We start from the raw sequence: 19,184 nt of genomic DNA, 5'->3' as shown, positions 1-19,184 counted from the left end.
TCCACTGTTAACTCTATACTTATTATCCTTTGGCCACTTCCTGCTAATAACTTCTGTTCTTCTATTCATTAATCTTTGAATAAGTAAAATATGTGACTCATGATTTATTACATATCACTTCATATATCATATGACACATGGGATATTACTACTATATATTGTATGCTAACATACATGTATACCTATTTCCTTTTGAAGGGGTTCTTCCCCCAAATTGCCAGCCTTTGTTTTCCCAGTAATTCCAATAATCGGTGTGATTTGAATTCTAGAGGAGACTCACCACCCACCCCCTCACAGTATACTAACTGCTTCATCCTTTCTTTACTCCTTACTTTAATTTTTTTTAGATTACTGTGTTAAATTTTAGCAACTTGGTCAATTTGCACATCAAAGGCCCTCCTCACTTCTCCCAGAATTGTCTATTACTTTGAACCATAAAATCACAGGTTCAGACAAAAAGAAAGAAGGAATTTTGACCTGTGATTTCATTTTCCTCCACAGTCAGAGATTGCAACACCCTCTGAAAAGGCTTTCTTGTCCTGATCCTTCTCTGGGGTTTCCTGTAACTTCAAGGAGGTTGTATCAAACATGATAGACACACCTCCCTTGGGTTCTTCTAATATTTCGAGAGCAGCATCCAGTATTTTCACACCCAGGTCTGGGTCAGTAATGTGACACAGCCTTGTTAGGTATGCCCACCATGTATCTTTCCACTGGCCTTTAGAAGTCCCTGTTATTTTGATTCTTCAGAGGTTATGCTGTTCCATGATTTATAGCCATATTGTTATCACCAGATGATGTTTGTGTTAGTGAGCAATATGGGATCATTGACGGCAAGATATAGTTTTTCACAAGCAATTCATGATGATCTTGTTCTGCTCAATTCTGAGACCAAATCATCTACTTTCTGGCGAAACACATGTGAACATACACGATGCACACATGCATGTGCAATACATGCAATGCATACATTACACACATGTACATGTATGTATACACATATATGTTTATACACTCAAAACCCCCAATGGACTTGCAATGTCACTGATTCAGGAGTTCCCTCCAATGATGGAAGGAACATAATCCTTGCAAGTCTATCTCCTTCCTGCTATCTGTCCATGTTCTCCCCAAAGTTCTCCATAAGGGCTCCTCTCAGTGTGTTGGAGACCATTCTTCATTTATTCTGACACCATAAAAATACCAGTAGAACCCTGGGGCTGTCCACCTGCCATCCCTCACTCTTGGCATGTGACCAGCCCGTTGTCTCTTCCTTTCATGCAATTCCTTGACGAAGTCCTTCACTCCTGCTCTTCTCTGGAGCTCCTCTGGGCTCTGAGGAAATCTGCTCACACATTCCATGCCCTTCTCATCGCTCTCTGGGTGAGGCTCACCTTTTGTTGTTTGGAGGCAGTGGTGTGTCCTCTCTCACTGCCAGAGAGTCACACTGGAAAAATGTAAAAGAGAGATGAGTCTTTGCTTTCATGGAAAGCTTGGAGTAAATAAAGGAGCTTTTCCTGAAAGAAATCCAACCCACTCTCCTGCTCCATTATCATTCTAGACCCAGTTCATTGCCCACCTCTACTGCGTGTCTTAGATATACTGTTGAGCAAACTTTAAAGAATGACTTTCCAAATGCATACTGAAATATGGTTAATAGGTATTCTTCATCCACTTGGTCTTTCCTGTGTGAATGGACAGGGTTTATAAACTCTTTCAAGGGATTAGAGATCTCTTCCATGGGATTCTTCAATGCCTCAGGGCTTGCTGCAATCAGCATGATATCCACAAACAGAATCATCTAGGGGATCAGATCTCAGCAGCCATAGGGAAGGATTCCTTTCTTAATCCTAATCCTCTCAGCTGGATTTTCTTTATCATAGGGGCAAATGTCTTTGGTGAGCATATATCTCTTACATGTGTATACTAAAACATATATGTACATGTATGCCTACACAGTGTATTTACTCATATTATTCATGAATATATATACCATAACATGCAATATATTATATGTAACTATATTCAGAGTGTCCCCAAAGTCTTAGTGTGATTTCAAGTTTTGAAACACTCTGTATTATAATTATGGATGTGAACTAAACCAATGACCTTCTTGCCACATGTCATAATGTGAGCAATATGAATTTTCGTCCACTTTGTTTTCGCCCCATAGATGGTTAGATGCAGCTCTTAAAAACAATTCTGTGGATTTTACCAAAGAAAGTTTGTAGCACTTGTTTGTTCTGAAACAATACAACGGCGACAACCACCACCGCCACCACTCCCATCATCGCTAGGATTTATATAGCGCTTTAAGTTTTGCAAAATGCTTCACAAATATTATTTTTATCTTCACAACACCCCTGTGAGATAGGTGCTAATGTTACCCCTATTTTATAGATTAGGAAACTGAGGCATACAGAGGTTATGTGACTTGTTGAGGGTCATTCAGCTAATGTCTGGGGCTAGATTTGAACTCAGGTCCAGCTCTCTATCCATTGTGCCACGTGGTGCATCAAGAAGACTATACCAAACATCTCAATCCCAAGGTTTCTACAAGGAGCAATTCACAGACATCCTATTTGGTTCCTCATTAATGCCATTTTTGTAAACTTCTGAGATGATGGCTGAGAACATCCCCGAGCTCATTGCTTGCCCTGTGTTCTGGGAAGCCCTGATTGTTTCCAGTATAACCAATGGGCCCCAGCAGTGGGAGTCCAAAACCACAGCAGTCTGAACACATGGCTTCCTTCTCTGGGGGCAGTTTCCTCACTGGGATGCTCCTGGCCAGGCTACTTGAATGCTTCCACCCATAATCCTCAGCTGGAGTTACTCTATGAAGCTCCTATTTTCTGCTGCTTATTATGTTTTCCCATAAGTCCCCAAGTGTGATTCTGTCATCAGTCTTGGATGAAAGATTTGCCTAAAATCTTGCAAACAAAATTATTTTAGTCTGGAACTCTGATTTCCCGAGTATGGGGAGCTCCCTGGTGTGCGCGCGCACTTTGCTGAGGCATATCAGCAATTCATCTGTAACTGATAGTAGGGGAGCATTACCCAGGTATGGCCTGGAGAGATTTTACAGGAATGGTGCAAAGAATTGTCAAAAATCATTAAGCACCAGAACGCTCTGCGTGGTCCTTAATTTTTTCATTGTTCCCACCGCCCTGAAAAATGCAGTCTGCCATCCTTTCTGGCCCGAGGCAAATTGGAAGCCTTCCACAATCCTCCTCCAATCCGCTAGCCTCTCAACCCAGCAGGGAGCCCAAGATCCACAGATGAAATTTCTTCTGGGTCTGCAGCAGGAGACTCATTAGGCTTGCATGAATTTCATTGAAATCCTGGGTGATGGGGGCCAGGGTATCAACCCAGGAGTGGTTTCTTCCAAATAGAATCTCTTCCTTTCAGTATGTTTCCTTTTCTCTCTGGGTCCCATACCTCAAGAGGGAAGCACAGCATCTTCTGGACAATTGTAAAGAGCACCAGATTCAGGTGTTTTCACCTGACTGAATGGCTGCTGATTTCATTGTTGGGTGGCGGTAGGACAATCGTTTAGGAATTCCTCTGGCTTAGTTCAGTTGTTTCACTCAGGTCTGACTCTTCTCAGGAAGCCCTGAGTTCAAACCTGGTCTAGGACGCTTACCTTGGGCAAGTCACTTAACCCTTTTTGCCTCACTTTCCTCATCTATAAAATGAGCTGGAGAAGGCAATGGCAAACCATGCCAGTCTCTCTACCAAGAAACCCCCAAATGGGGCCATGGAGAGTTGGACTTGACTGAAGTGTGCTGAATCAGGTTTCTGGTAAAATCCTGCCCAGTGGAATCTCTGACTGCTGGTAAAGAGTAACCAGGAAGGGCCCTGTCACTCAGCAAGTTTGCCAACAAATAGACTGAATTCAGGACAGAAACCAAGACTTTCCAGTACCCTCTTCTGTCTTTCTATGGGGAGGGGGGAAGGCATTTTAAGAATATATAATAGTAGCTCCCAGTTTACAAGACCATCTCCACTGCACAACAGCCCTGGGAGAGAGGGTGCTATTATTGCCCCCATTTACAGACGGAAGAACTGAGGCTCGGAGAAGTTGGAAGTTGCTTATCCCATGGTTCCTTGGTTAGTAAGGTAGGCATGGGGCTCAGACCAAGGCTTGGGTTGGAGCAGGCTCTGAGCACTTTTTCCACCATCCCTTATTGACAAGCACAATGATACTGTGAAAGGAGCACCCGCCCCGAGTTCAGATCCTGCTTCTGATGTTTTACTCCCAGACTGATTGTGGGCAAGCCCCTGCTTTTCTCCGGTAAAATGAATCAGCTGGAGTAGCCGGTTTCTGAGGTCCCTTCTGACCCTAGAGCTAGGATCCTATGAGCCAGGTTTGAATTCCTTGCATGACCTTGGGCAAGTCACTTCAATTCTGTGCACTCTCTGGGTCTCAGTTTCCTTATATGTAAAATGAGGGGCTTGGATCCAATGTCCTCTGAGCTTCCTTCCAGCCTTTGTGACATCTTTGTTCTATTGTTCCCAACAGATAATATTTCATCAAATTGACATAGAATAAAGAAAAAGTTAAACTGACTTATTCTTTGAAATAGAGAAGACTTGGAGAGGGAGGTATAATTACTGTCTTAAAATACCTGAAGGGTTGTCATAGGGAAGAGAGATTATATTTATTCTGCCAGAGGACAAAATTTAGGATGAACAGATAGAAGCAAATTTTGACTCACCTTAAGAAAAAAAATCCCTTGATATTAGAGCCATCCCCAAATGAAGGAGGCTGCCTTGGGAGAGAATGAACCGGTTCCTTATTCCTGGAGTTGTCTGTCCTTGTTGGAGATGGTTACAGCATCCACTGAGGATTCAGGTCGGGGTTGAATTAGAGTCTCTGAAGTCCCTTCTGTATGATGGGGACCCACCCCAAGCAAATGGGGCCCCTAGATTGAAGAGCTCCAGGCCATTCGGGTTGGCTCCCCCCTTCGAATATAAGATCCTTGAAAGCATCTTGCTTTTGGACCTCTTTTTGTGTAACCAGTCCTTGGCACAGAGCCTGGTGGATGGTGGTGGTTGTTGTCCAGTCATTTCTGGTCATGTCCAATTCTTTGTGACCCCACTTGGGGTTTTCTTGGCAAAGATACTGGAATGATTTGCCATTTCCTACTCCAGCTCATTTTACAGATGAGGAAACTGAGGCAAAAAGGATTAAGTGACTTGCCCAGGGTCACAGAACTAGTAAGTGTCTGAGGCTGGCTTTGAATTTGGGAAGATGAGTCTTCCTGACTCCAGGCTTGGGGTTCTAGGCAGCATGGTGCCACCTAACTGCCCCTGTCTGGTAGATAAAAGTTTTTAATAAATGCTTGTTCATTGACCTCTACTTGGTCACAACTTTTATCATACTAGAATTTCATTAATTTCCCCTCTAAATTCATTCTTATGTAGGAAATTAGTTTACTTAGAATAAAAGTCCTTATAAGGAAATTCCTAGGTTGTCAAAGACAAGTAATCTCTGTGTTGATGGTCTCTTAGGACTCTGGACAATGTAGTATAGTAGAAAGAAGTCTTCTCTTAGAGCCAGAGGGCCTGGGTTTGATCCCAGCTCTGCTCTTCCCCATGTGACCCTGGGCAAGTCACTCCTTTTCTGGACCTAGAAAATAAGGTGGCTGAGCTTGGTGGCCTTTGAGGTCTTGTTCAGTTCCAAATGCCACAAACAGCAACAAACTTTTTTTTCATGTAATGAAGATGAACCTGCTGCCCTTAAAAAAAGTTAGAAAGTAAAAAATGTCATAGTATTCCTGGTATTAGGCTAAAGTCTGAAATTTGGGCAAAGATGACATTTAATTTGGAAGATCTACCCTGTGGATTAGAGCTATCCCAAAGTAAGTAGGATGGGCAGCTTTGGGAGATTGTGGGTTCCCTCATTGCTGAGGTCTTCGAGCAAAGGCTGAATGAGGTAGAGGTAGAGAGGATTTTTGTCTAGATAAGGATTGGGCCAGTGTGTGTGTGTGTGTGTGTGTGTGTGTGTGTGTGTTTGGGGTACTGGACCCCTTGGGCATCACTCTGGTGAAGCCTATAGAGTCTTTCACAGAATTATGGTTTTAAATGCATAAAATACAGGGGATTACAGAGGAAACTAATGATATTGAAATATTAAAATGAGTCATTCAATCCATCAACTAGCATTAATTAAACAACCATTATGTGTGATGGAGTTTTGCTAAGTGCTGAGTATACAAAAAGGGGCAGAAACCCAGCCCCTGCTCTCAGGGAGCTCAGAATAGAATAATGGGAAAGACCACATGCTAATGACTATGTACAAATACACTCTAAAGAGGATATATTGAGGGCAGCATCAGAAGAAAGGCCCTAAAACTAAGGAAGGCATAGACCCCAGGTTAAGGATCCCTGGACTAGAGGGTGTCTGAGGTCTCTTCCAGCTCTGATGAGTCTGTGATTCTATTATTAGAATAGCAATTCTTGAAATAGAGTCACAGCTTATCAAAATTTGAGGATCACCAAGGTGAGAAGCAAAGCTCATTTTCTGAATAACAAAATCAGGATACAAAAGGTTTGGTAGGGAAAGATGGGCCAGATCAAACAAGATGAAATTCAAGAGGCTTAACCATAAATAAAGTCCTGCCCTTATATTTAAAAAGGCCATTTCAAAAGTGCTGGAAGGAAAGAGATTGACAGCAGTTATGCCCATGACAAGGACTTAGAGATTTTCTCCAAATGTGAGCTCAGGATAACAGTTGGAAGTGACTCTGATGTTATGTTAAACAGCATTTTTTCCATTGAATTCTGTTTTAATATCAGAATTCTCCCCTTCCCCTATCAATGAGAAGGCAAGAAAAACAAAACCCATGACAAATATGTATCATTAAGTAAAGCAAATCTCCACATTAGCCATATTCCTCCCCCCAAAAAAGGAAAAGAGAGGAGGAGAAGAAGAAGAAGAAGAAGAGGAGGAGGAGGAGGAGGAGACGGAGAAGAAGAAAGAAGAGCATTAACACTGTGCTGTGAATCTATCGCTTCTGGAGGTGGACACCATGTTTCCTCATGAGTCTTCTGCAACTGTGTTGGTCATTGTGTGCATTAGAATTGCCAAGTCTTTCAAAGCCGAATCTTTATGATAGTGTTGTTATTGTATAAACTCCTGGTTTTGGTCACTTTATTATGCTTCAGTTCATACAGATCTTCCCAGTTTCCTCACCTGTAAGATCATCATTTCTTATAGCATAATAGTATTCCATCACCATCACTTGTTCAGTCATTCCCCAATTGATGGGCACCCTTTCCTCAGTTTCAAGATGTTAGGTTGTGTTAATGAAAGGATCAAATCCAGAATAACAGAAGAGGCAACCCAGCCTTCTTATTCTCTCTCTTCATATATCTAGAATATATGTGTGTTCAGTTTGGGGATGTCACTATTTTTTTTTTTTGAGGAGGGAAGGCAAGGCAATAGGAGTTAAGTGACTTACCTAAGGTCACACAGCTAGTAAGTATGTCAAGTGTCTGAGACCAGATTTGAACTCAGGTCCTCCTGACTCCAGGGCTGGTGCTCTATTTACTGTGCCACCTAGCTACTCCAATGGGGTGCCAGGTCATGTGTGTACTGAAATGCATTCATGAGCTGGTCAATTAGGATACTTAAGGTTTAGGAAATTATATCACATATTAGGAAGAGCTGAACGAATTGGGGATGTTTAGCCTGGGGAAGAGAAAGTTTGCCAGGGCGGTGTGAGCTTTAGCTAAATATTTGAAGTGATGTCATGTGGAAAGAAGGACAGACTTATTCCATGGGGTTCCAGGCAACAGAGCTGAGAACAGTTTGAATGGAAGGAGATGAATATATCTTGCCATTTTTTTTCAGTCATAAAGCAAAAGTTGGCAAAACTTTGTACAGAGTTTTGGAAAATGGGGAATCATGGACTGGATCTAGGAAGCTGAAATTTAATGGGGACAAAGGGAGGCAGATCTTGGCTTCATTTCTAACTGGGAATGCTGTGCAACAAGGAGTCTTGTCAGGTGAGGTAGTGATTGGTCATCTCTACAAGTATCCAAGTAGATATGAGTTGACCTGCTGCCAGGAATTTTGTAGAGAGATTTGTGCTTTGAGGGAGAGATTGGACTATATGACTTCTAAGCTCCTTTCCAGTTCTATCATTCTATGGCCCACCAGGAATTTCTTCCTCTTGTTCAGAAAGTAGTGGAGAAATGCTTCTTCATTGCAATATTTGTGAGATTAGGTGATGTGGTAGGTGTTGGATCCTGCATAAAAACCCGTTGTGTTCCAGGTGCTGTCCAAGGTGCTAGAGACATAGAGTCAAAAACACAGCTGTCCATTGACCAAAGAGTTTACCTTCTACTGTGGAAATGACAAGCACACAGAAAACTATTTACAAATATATATGTATGTATGCATGTATAGTAAATAGAAAGCAATTGTTTTGGGACCAAGAGCAGTAGCAGCTAGAAGAGGGGGAGGAGATCTGGAAAGCCACCTTTCCTGTAGGAGGCAGCCCTTCAGCTGAACTTTGAAGGAATCTAAGAGGGAGTAATAAGATAAGTGATAAAATAATTCCATATTTGGAATGACAGGGACTGCATTCATATCTGAGCTTTGCCACTTACTAAGCTGTGTGACTGGGGTCAAGTCACTGGATCTCTCTCAGTTTTATTGGGGTCTTGGATTGAATGGCCTCTGAGGTCTTTTTTGGCTCTGACATACTATGAACATTAGATATTTTTTTTAAAGGAAGACATAATATAATAAATTTTCCTGTAAATTTTTTATGTTATGAAAAAATGACCAAAATTTTTTTTATTGGACTAAAACTGGAAAAAGTGGTGATAAAACAGTTGTGTCTTCACTGGTTCTAATTTAATTTGGGGAGGGAAATTTTTTAAAAAGATCAGTCTGAAATTGTGACTCAGGGCCCAAAACTCTCTTCAAAGCTCAGTTGATGGACCACCTTGTACATGAAACTTTCCTGAACAATACCCTTCTGTGAATGCTGATCCCCCCTCCCAACTGGCTTGCATTTATCTTGCATATACCCACCTCTGTACATGTTAACTCCTGAGACCACGTAAGCTCCTTTAAAGCTGAACCCATTTCATTTCTGACTTTGCATCTTTGCTGTCTGGCACATAGTAGGTTCTTAATAAATGCTTGTTAGTTCTTTCCCCTAAGGACTATATGGTGGAAGAGGGAAAGGAAAGAAACACGGGTGAGCATGTAAATAGATTGAACTGCATTCAAAATGACTCCATTGATGTATTAATATCACTGATGCCACCTAAGGCATGTTGGTTATTTCCAGGAGGCTTTTGGACTGGTAGGTATGGGGTAGGACATGGGGTCATAGCTACTACTTTGAAGACCTTTGGAAATCATCTAGTACAATGCTCACATTTTATAGTTTAGGAAACTGAGGCTGAAAAAGATGAAAATGACTTGCTCAAGATCACACAGGCAAGTTAAGCATCAGAAGCAGGTTCTTTGTCTCCAGAGTCACTGCCCCACACAGCTCCCGATTTAACAGTACTACTAAAAAAAAAGACTGAAGTACTGTGAAGTGTTGGATTTCTTAAATGAAAGTTGCTGCTTACTATTATTATTTCAAAACATTTTTGCCTAGTTTAAAAAAAAACAAAACAAAGTTGTAGTAATTTCACATTACAAATTTGATTCGAGATGCTTTTCCTGAAATAGCTGACAAGATAATATGTTTTTTCAACCCGGGGGCCAGGCGACCCACAACCCTTTGTGTTCTCACCTGTTCTTTCTGTGTTCCCCACAGGTAAATATGTATATCAGCCCATGACCCCCGTAGAACAGCTGCCCAGCACTGAGATTCCTGCCAAACCCCGAGAGCCCACCAACAGCATTCAGATCTCGGTCTCCCTCATGGAACACTTCTTGAAATTTGCATCCGTCTTCCGACCTCCCCTGCCCCGTGACTCCCCGAGGTATTGCACGATTTCCGACCTCTTCATCGACAGCTATCAGGTCAAATGCATCAATGGAAAGATGTGCTACGTGCAGAAGCAGCCTCTGTCCCACGCCCACCCCACGAGCCCCGAGGAGGTCTCTGCACATGATGCCTTAATTTCAAAAGAGAGCAATACACCAAAAAGAAATCCCTGCTCTTCTCCTTCGAGCTCCGAGGACTCGGGGATCAATGCGATTGGGGCTCACTGCATGGAATCCTGTGATGAGGACACAGAGGAAGGGGCAGAGCTGAGCTCGGAAGAAGATTACAGCCCGGAGAGTAGCTGGGAGCCGGATGAGTGCCCCCTTCTGTCTCCATCCCAGTCCGACTTGGAAGTCATCGAAACAATAGAAACCACTGTGTGAGACACTGGCAGGGAAGCAGAGGCCAGGGATCGCTGCTGAACAAGCTTTGGCCACCATGGCCGATCCTCCAAATCTCTCCCCTCCACTGCAGCGGACGTTCTATACCGAGTCCCTAACCTCCGAGAACTTGTAACGCCTCTGTGGCTCCCCTGGTTCTCTTCTCTGTCTGACAGAGCGCTCTCTCTGAAGCTTATAATCATTCTTATTTTATAGTTCTGTTTGGCGGCCCACGTGCTGGCCCTCTCTTATTCAGTCATGATTGCGAAGCGTCGTGAAGACTTTTATAAGAACTGCTTGAGGGTGAAGGAGACATTGTGTATCCTTTACAGTGTCAACCTTCTGGCCTCATCTTGCTACTTATCCACGATGTGATCCCAGTAAATAGCCATTCACCCTGCCCTCTTCATCTCCAAAGCTAGTTCTAGTCTAGCTAACCTGTTTTGTTCCAGTCATTCCCCCCTCTCCCTCCAAAGGCCTTGTTGGTTTTCAAAGTGGCCCCAAGATTGTGTTGGGGGCCTAGAGCCAAGTCCTGTGACTGCCATAGTACAGACCAGTCATAACTGGTCATCAAGCTAGGTCCTGACCAGATCCTAGAGATGTAAGAGAGGCAGCAGAAGGTGGATATCTGGGGTGGACATCTGTTCCCCTGGCTGCATCCCATACATGTTTCCCCATGTTCCATGTGGGAACATGGGGGTGGGGAGAGCCCTGTCTGGACTGCTAGTGTCCCAGCAAGAACCGCATTTGTCTTCTTGACCAAGTAGAACCCATATACTTAGAGTAATATAACCCTAGTCTTTGCTAATTTTGGAAAAAGTGGACAGCAGTGAATCTTAAATCTTTGTATATCTCTAAGGGCTTGGCTGCTCAGTATCATCTTGGCCTCTCTCTTCTTTCCCCTTAAAATCTCGGGAAGAATTTTTAGGAGGCTGTTTGGGTGCACTTAGCTTTCATGATTCATAGATTGATATCAGTCCAAAGGGCCTTGGAAATCACCAATCTAACCTCCTGCGTTTGATGGATAAGGAAACAGAGGCTCTGCTTTGGGAAAGTGACCAGCCCAGGTCACAGCTATTTAATGGCAGAATTAGTCCCAGGGCTTTTCTTCTGCACCTTATTAGAGTTCATCTGTGAAATGTAAAGTGAATGAGCCTAAGTGAGTACAGCCATGAGGAGGTGAGGAATGAATCCCAGAGGGCTGATCTAACCCTACTTTATTGGATAGTAATGGGAAGATTGAAAACAGCTTTGGTGAAATTAGGACAAAGCAGTTTGATGCATGGAATTTTAATGCAAATTCTGAGAATTCGATTTAACTCAATTCTGTTGAGCAAATATTAAGTGCCCACTTTGTGTGAGACACTGTTATGTGTCAGGGATACCAGATGAAAACCAATGGTCCCTTCTTTCATGGAACACATTGTCTCCCTGAGTGGGGGCAGGGAGGGATGTAATGTGTAGACAGATTAATGCAATACAGAGTAAGGTGTGAGGGAGGCAAAGTGATCTATGAACATTTGAGGAGGTAGGAAGTATGGAAGGAAGATCAGGGAAGGCTTCAAGGAGGAGGTGCATCTGAGATGAGTCTTGAAGGAAGACCATAGAATGTTAACGCTCACTTCACAGAGCAAAAAACTGAGGCTCAGAGGGGAAAAGAGATTTGCCTATGAGAGAGATTTAGGTGGGCAGAGGTGGGTGGTGATACCATTGACAGCTTAGGGAACAACCTATGGCAATGTAAGGAGATGGGAGATGAGCAGTATGAAATTGAGAAGAGTTAGACACTGAGTTTGGCTGGAATTCAGAATCAGTGGAAGGAAGTAAAATGAAATAAAGACTAGAGAGGGAGGGAGACTAGAGCTAGGTGGTGGGAGGGCCTGAAATTCCAAGCTAAGGAGAAAAGATTTTATGAAGTACTCTTAAATTATTTTGCTATGGTATTATTCATTTTTTTGGTTTCTCCCCCCACAAGAATAGCCATAGAGTTCAAAGAGAATTTCTATTTTAAGCTTTTGTTCCTTCAAAGAAACTTTGAAGTTTCTTCCCAACAGCCTTTCATATAAAATATTTGCCATTTCTCCATATTGGTCGAGAATTGGAGAAATCTCTAATATGGCATCAGTGGCCAGAGGATGGATGATCACTGTTGATCATGGGGAAGCATTCATTAGCCCCTTCTCTTCTGCCATAGTACAGACCATCCATAAATGATCATTTAGCTTGGTCCTGACCAGCGAGGCAATAGAAGGGGGGATATCTGGGATAGACATCTGTTCCCCTGGCTGCATCCCATACATGTCACCTCATGTTCTGTGTAAAAATATGGGGGTGGGGAGAGCCCTTGGTGCCCTATCTGGACTTCTAGTGTCCAAATAAGAACCATATTTGTCTTCTTGACCAAGTAAAACACATATCCTTAGAGTAATACACATCCCTAATATAACAGGCAGTTTAGGACCAGCTGAGCAGGGGTTCATCAGTATTCAAGTCTCTCTCTCTCTCCCTCCTTCTCTCTCTGTTTCTCTCTCTCTTTCTTTCTCTCCCCCCCTTTTTGCTTCTCTCTCCTGATAAATTTATCAGTTCCCACTTTAAGAGATAAGAAAACATCAGTGGTTTTATCTTCATTTTCCATTAAGTTTCTTTTCTCTTCTAATTGTTACTTAAAAGGAAGCTCAGAAGTCAACTAATGTAATCCCCCTCCACTCATTTTACAGATGAGGACACTGAGGCCTATAACTTCTCTTCTGGTTAAAGATTTCTTAGAGGTCATCCAGTCCAAGCCCTTGCTTTTACAGATGAAGAGAATGAGGCTCCAAACTCCATGGCCTCTCCCCCTTCCTTCCTCCTCCCTTCACCTCTCCTTTCCCATATCTCCCACAACTCTGCTTTCCGAGCTTCATGAACACCATTCATTGTTTCTGTAAGCCAGCCACCACCATTCCAAGGAGAAATTCACTAGGTCCTTCAGGCAGCAAAGCCTGGGCAAGGCTTGGAATTGGATTCTTTCCTGATTATAGAGGGTGGACTCTCATCCAGTTTACTTTGATCCTCACAATAGCCTTGTATGAGAGGAAAACAGCAGGGCAGGAACAGAGAGAGGCTGTTGTCCTTTGAAACCAGTATTAAGAAGACCTTCCTCTGTTCTGTCAGAGATGCAGCCAAAACCTCTCACTGCTGTGGTGGTCTGAATTTTTGCTCTTTCCAGCCTGGAAGCAGGTCATAGGAAAGGAGGGATCCTGCAGATTGTGTGCTAGTGTGTGTCAGGGCCAGAGCCAGGCAGCTGATAGGCTCTATCTTTGTGGAAAAAGCAGACCAGGAGTCAAAGTCTGCCTCTGGTTCTTGCCAGCTGTGCAACCCTGGGCAAGTCACAAACTTCTCTGAGCCTCAGTTTGTCCATCTATAAAATAGGGATGAAACCACCAATAGCACCTACCTCACAGGGTTGTAGTGAGGCTTAAATGAGATAATAAAAACAATTTCTGCAGACATTAAAGTGCTCTGGAAGGTCAGCTATTATTACTCCAAACAACTGAGTCTCTTCCCTTAGATCTGGCTGCCTGTAAAAACAAGCAAGAGCTGGCCTGGGGTGACTCTGGAGCCCAAGACAGAGTTCTACTGGTCACACAGCTGCCTCCCTCACAACTCTCTAGTCACACCTTGGGTACTTCTGGTCTTTGGGGCAAAACCCCACTCAGCTCTTTAGTAACCTTGTCTACTAGCCACTGAAGAGCTGTTGGTCCCCATCCCCATCCCAGTGAATGGTATGGGAATACTGTGGGGGATCCCCCCACCTCCCCCACCACTCACACTGGAAGGGACCTCAGGGGTCAGCTCATCCAGCCAATGCCTCATACCCTGGGCTGTCAGTAGCTACCCCTTCTCCAAATGGGAGCCAGCCACCCAGCCTTCACCTGACAAGGCAGACCACAGCTGGCATAGACAGAAGAAACACACACACACATATACTCACACTCACTGTGGCCAGTTCTGGGTCATACCTGGACTCTAGGTTAGTCCCTGCTGCTGACCTATCCTTGATTGGAAATATTTTAGACTCATACCTGAGTCCCTGGTTTTAAACACTTTTACTGCCAGAGAAACCAACCACATTTTTGACAATGAGGGCTGGTTTGGTTTTTGTATTTTTTTTTTTTTGGTCCAAATAGGAGGGACCAACAGTCACGTGAAACATCTGCACCCACTCTATGGAATCAAAGTTCGCTGAGATTCCCGTAGTCTTTTTACAGATGTAAGGCATAATGGGTCAGGGATCAATTCCTCCTCTACATAAAGTTGGAGAAAAAAACCTGAGATCCTGGTTGTTAGACACAACTGGGTCCTCCAACATCCTAAATAGACTTTCTAAATAAGCACAACAAAGATGGTTTTCCCTGGGTCCAAACACTGTGTTGAGAATTCTCCTGAACGTTGTGCCTGGTGGGGAGAAGAGGCTCCGGTTCCAGAGGCAATTGACCTGAGGACGCGTCCTAGTTTGTATTTTAGGGCTAAGCCCTTTCTGTTCTGTATTGTATGAGAAACCTTACCTCTGTATTCTTAATACTATAGCGATAATTTGTATAAATGTATTTATCGGCACTTTAGAAAACATTTAGACTGTAGGGACTGACCACAATCCGTGATCTTGATGCCATGTGGGGAGTTCAGAGAGCTAAGCACTTTGGGTTTCTTTGGGCGGGAGTCTAGGATTTTGCCAGTTGGGAGGCAAAGGACTGAGGCTGGATGGGTTGTTTCCTGTGGCTCCTGCAAGAGACCTTTGGTCTCCTGCTTTCACCAAGCTGGTACTAAAGCTGTCAGGTGGGAGATTATGAAGAAGCAATACTACGTGAGTTTTATCTTTTAATGTAACCTCGGCTCATTTTTAGATTTCTGAAGTTTGCTCATAGCTTTTTTAAAGAGAAAATAATAATGGAGAATTGGGTTGCTACTTCTTTCCTATTAATTAATTCCTAGATTCAATTGAACACATGACGAATCACCAAGAATTGATCATCTACTTTGCTCCAAGCACTGTGCTAGATTGGGGACAAAAAGACAAAGTATTCCCTGCTCACAAGGAGCTTCCATTCTACTGGGGGGAAGGACACAAACACAGCTAAATAAATACGGAATAATTCGAATTAAATAAAAACAATTTCAGGGAGTGGGTGGATGGGAAGCACCAACAACTGGGGGGTGGGGAGAAATCAGGAAAGGTCTCATGTAGGAGGCATCAGGGACATTTATTAAGCACCTACTGTATATGTAAGGCACCATCCTAGGCACCGTGTATAGAAGGTTGAGCTGGTAGTACACTTCCCTCAAAGACTTTACAGGGTAAGGGCCTGGGAGCACGATCATGATACAAGAGATAGAGTCACGGTGATGTAACGGATGGAGAGCCTACCTCTTCCCCTTCCCCAACCCAAAAGACCATTTTGATTCTAAAGGTGAAGCTGAGATCGTTGAGGGGTGGGGAGGGCTAGAACCAAGACTGGAGTCACTAGAGCTAGGGCTGCCATAGTACAGACCGTCCTTAACTCTAGCCTAGAGTCAGTTTTGGAGACGAAAAGACCCAGGTTCTAATCTTGCCTCTGAAACAGCCTGACTCTGGGACCTTGAGAAAGTCACTAAATCCCAGGAAACTCTTAAGAGTATAAATTGCAGAAAAGGTACAAAGGGAGTTCCCTTATAGGGGGGCTCCCTATGCTAATGAAATAGGGTGAAAGGACAATGTAATGGAGAGATCCAAGCAAAGCACTTTGAGAAATTTGAGGGTGGGATGGGGCAATTTTTTACTTGGGGAGGAGGGAGAGAGAAATGTCCTAGATAGGACAGTGTCTGAGTTGAACCTTTAAAGAAGAGGGTGGGTGGGGTGCGGAGGGACAGGTCTTCAACAGAGACAATGAACAAAACTGAAAACCTCCCCTATTTCTTCATATGTACACATGTATTACTAATATGTGCACATAGTACTTTTGTAGAACAATAATAATAAATAATAATAATAATGCTTTGAAACCATACCTGGTATTTTTGTCGTCAAAATGAGAATTTGAGAGAACTTGGATGCTGACTTGAACCATTAGGTCAAACTTGGCAAAGACATCCATACCTCTCCCCCCTCCGAGGAAGCGGCAGTGCTAAGGGGCCCTTTCAGTCAGACCAATTTAGGGCTATTCCTTCTCCCTTCCCCCTCCACAAGTCACTTCTTAGTCAATTTGAAACATCAAAAACCTAGCAGCTGACTGCTGCCCCCCCCCATCTTTATGGTAATTGATTCTCCCTTAGAGTAGAGAGGATGGAACCAAATAATTTTAACAGTTGTCAAAATACCCTTGTTTGTGCTACTGAGCAAGACAAAAAAATAGCCAAGATGTATTTCCAAATCAAATAATATCTGAGTACAATAGAATTCCAGCCTATCTGCCTTCCCACATGGTACTTTTCCCTTCTTATTGGTCCTGTCCCCTACTATTCTCAGATGCTCTGTTTACTTCCAAGTCAGCAGGAGCCACCAAAAGAATATTTTAAACTAGTTACCAATGTCCCTCAAGAAGGTGTGAACCAGCAAGTTTAGAGAGAGGCCATTCTTTAGTTTCAGCACACTGAGTACAGCCCATCCCCCCCCCCCCCCATGGACTGGGGGATGGCGAGGGGGGAACAGGGGGGTGTTAAGTAGAATACTTTTTTTTTTTAAAGATTGCAATTAAAAAGCAGTTGGGTTTTCCCCCCTTTATTTTCTTGAAAGTGTTGTGAATTCCCAGATATTGGAGCAAACCATATGTAAGGAGTGATGATTTTTGAAATATTCACCATTTGGCCAATCATACAAAGCACTTTTCCCACCAGTTCAGATAAACACAGTAGAGTCACTGGGATGGGGAGTTCTTGCTTCTGCAGAAGGGGGAGCCTGGAGCATTGCCCACTGAGTGGGTGGGTGGGTGGGTCCGAAAGGCCATCCAGCCGAAGACATCTGCCACCCACCAGGTTTCCAGATCCTCAGTGTGTCTGTATCCACTTTTCTAACATCTGTCCGAGTGGGAAGCACAGTGGTGGCCTGTCCACTTCTGTATTTTCCTAGAATTATATTTGGTTTTCCTACAGCTAGCTCAACTGTTTCCTTCCTGTATTCTACTTTAGGAAATGACTGCATTGTAAAATAAACCTTTTTTTCCTTCTTTTTTATGAGCACACACTGGTCATTTGGGGAGGGGGGTGTAGAAGACAAGGGTCACTCTGGCCTCAGTGTGCTCAAAGTCAAAGGATCCTAAGATGGAAGATTTACAGCTGGAAGGGACGCAGAGCTCACCTAGTCCCATTGTAGAGATGAAGAAAATGAGGCTCAGAGAGGGGAAGAGGCAGCTCTGGGATTTGAACTCAGGTCCCCTGCCTCCAAATCCAGCATTCATAACTTAACTCCTGTACCAGGAGTCTTATCTGTATGACTTTGGGCAAGTCATGTTACCTTTCTGGGCCTCAGTTACCTCCTCTGTAGAATGAGACCTCTGAGTCTGAAGACCACCTCTTAAATGGAAAAGTGGTGGGAGGTTTGGTCCCAGAGTGGAGGTTTCCTTCAGATGTGGGTTGAAAGTTCTGGAAATGAAGACAGTTTAATCCACAGGGGTCGTTCAATTCCAAGGATATTCACCAGGTTAAATCTAAAATGTCAGTGGAATGCAAAAGACACTGCTACATGGTCCTGGATAGACGCCTTGGTGGTGGGGATTGTTTACAATCTAAGGAAGACCAATTTCAAGCATTTATTTATCAAGCACCTACTTTTTGGCAGGCACTGTGTTAGGGGATACAATGATGGAAGGGAAAACAGTCTTTTGAATCTCAAAGAACTTCTATTTTACTGAGGAGGCTATGACCTATAAACAGGTAAGTACATGTAGCCCAGGGAAGCCCAAAGACAGGGCTGGATCTGATCTTGGGAGTCTGATCCCATTAGGACCAGTTGCACTCTTTGGCTCAATGCCCCTAGACAGCCAGAATGAATCTTAGTTACAGTTTGGGTCTAGGTTTCACCCAAACAGCAACAAGGGCCCCAACTTCATGCAAACATTCAATATTATAATGTAGTTATTGGGTATGGGACAGGCTTTATGTCATTGCCAAAGAAAATGCATATGATGCAAAGGTTCTTGGGAGCCCATAAATGAAACATTCAAATAGCTCATTAGACCCCCAAGGGAAGGAAAACACACTTTGGTGGAAATTGAACTAACAACTTCCACTCACATGGTCCCAACTCATCAATGGATTTAATTTTTCACCTGCTTGGCAATCCTTTCTTTCTTTTGGAACCCCACAGTTAATCAAATATTCTTTTAGGTGGTATGTGATTGGGCATTGGAATTCAAGATTGAATTGGAATTGAGATTACCTTTGGGCAATCCCTTTGGGAGGAGGGGTAGTCTCATGGGACCACATCAAAGTGGGAATGGCTGAGACTGACTATGCTGCTTGGGAAATTAAAAATTCCCCTCCTCCCAGGAGGAGTAATATCCTTGAATGCCCTCTCAGGTCATGTGCAAACACGGGAATGCCACGAGCTCCTGCTGTGAATCCCCATTACTATTCCTAGGGTATGTGCATGTGTATATGGGACTTAGCCTGGCCCTAAGCCTTCTTCCTGCCTTCACTGTTCTCCCATCTTGTCATGCAAAGGAAGGGGAGGGGGTCCACAAAAAGGCTAACAGTGTCTCAGATCACTTTTATTCTACAGGGAAGGGTTGGGGGGGGGTAGAACTCCTAATGATATCACACACACACACACACACACACATACACACACACACATGATCCAGAGACTGGACTAGTCATTGGAGACCAA

At 43.5% G+C, this 19,184-nt stretch overlaps 1 protein-coding gene across 1 annotated transcript in view; it reads left to right on the top strand.

Annotated features, from left to right (window-relative positions):
- The window catches only part of CUNH3orf70 (chromosome unknown C3orf70 homolog), a 55,105-nt gene extending 38,737 nt beyond the window's left edge, over positions 1-16,368 (top strand). Inside the window, exon 2 of the mRNA XM_069089357.1 lies at positions 9,789-16,368. Coding sequence (XP_068945458.1) covers positions 9,789-10,345 — 557 coding nt within the window. The 3' untranslated portion in view covers positions 10,346-16,368. The remainder of the gene's footprint in view (positions 1-9,788) is intronic.
- Positions 16,369-19,184: the final 2,816 nt, after the last annotated feature.

Source organism: Petaurus breviceps, unplaced genomic scaffold, assembly GCF_028583685.1.
Source record: "Petaurus breviceps papuanus isolate PSGF00001 unplaced genomic scaffold, PetGlider_PUasm1.0 186, whole genome shotgun sequence".
NCBI classification, from domain to species: domain Eukaryota; kingdom Metazoa; phylum Chordata; class Mammalia; order Diprotodontia; family Petauridae; genus Petaurus; species Petaurus breviceps.
This window is presented reverse-complemented; position numbering and strand designations above follow the sequence as displayed.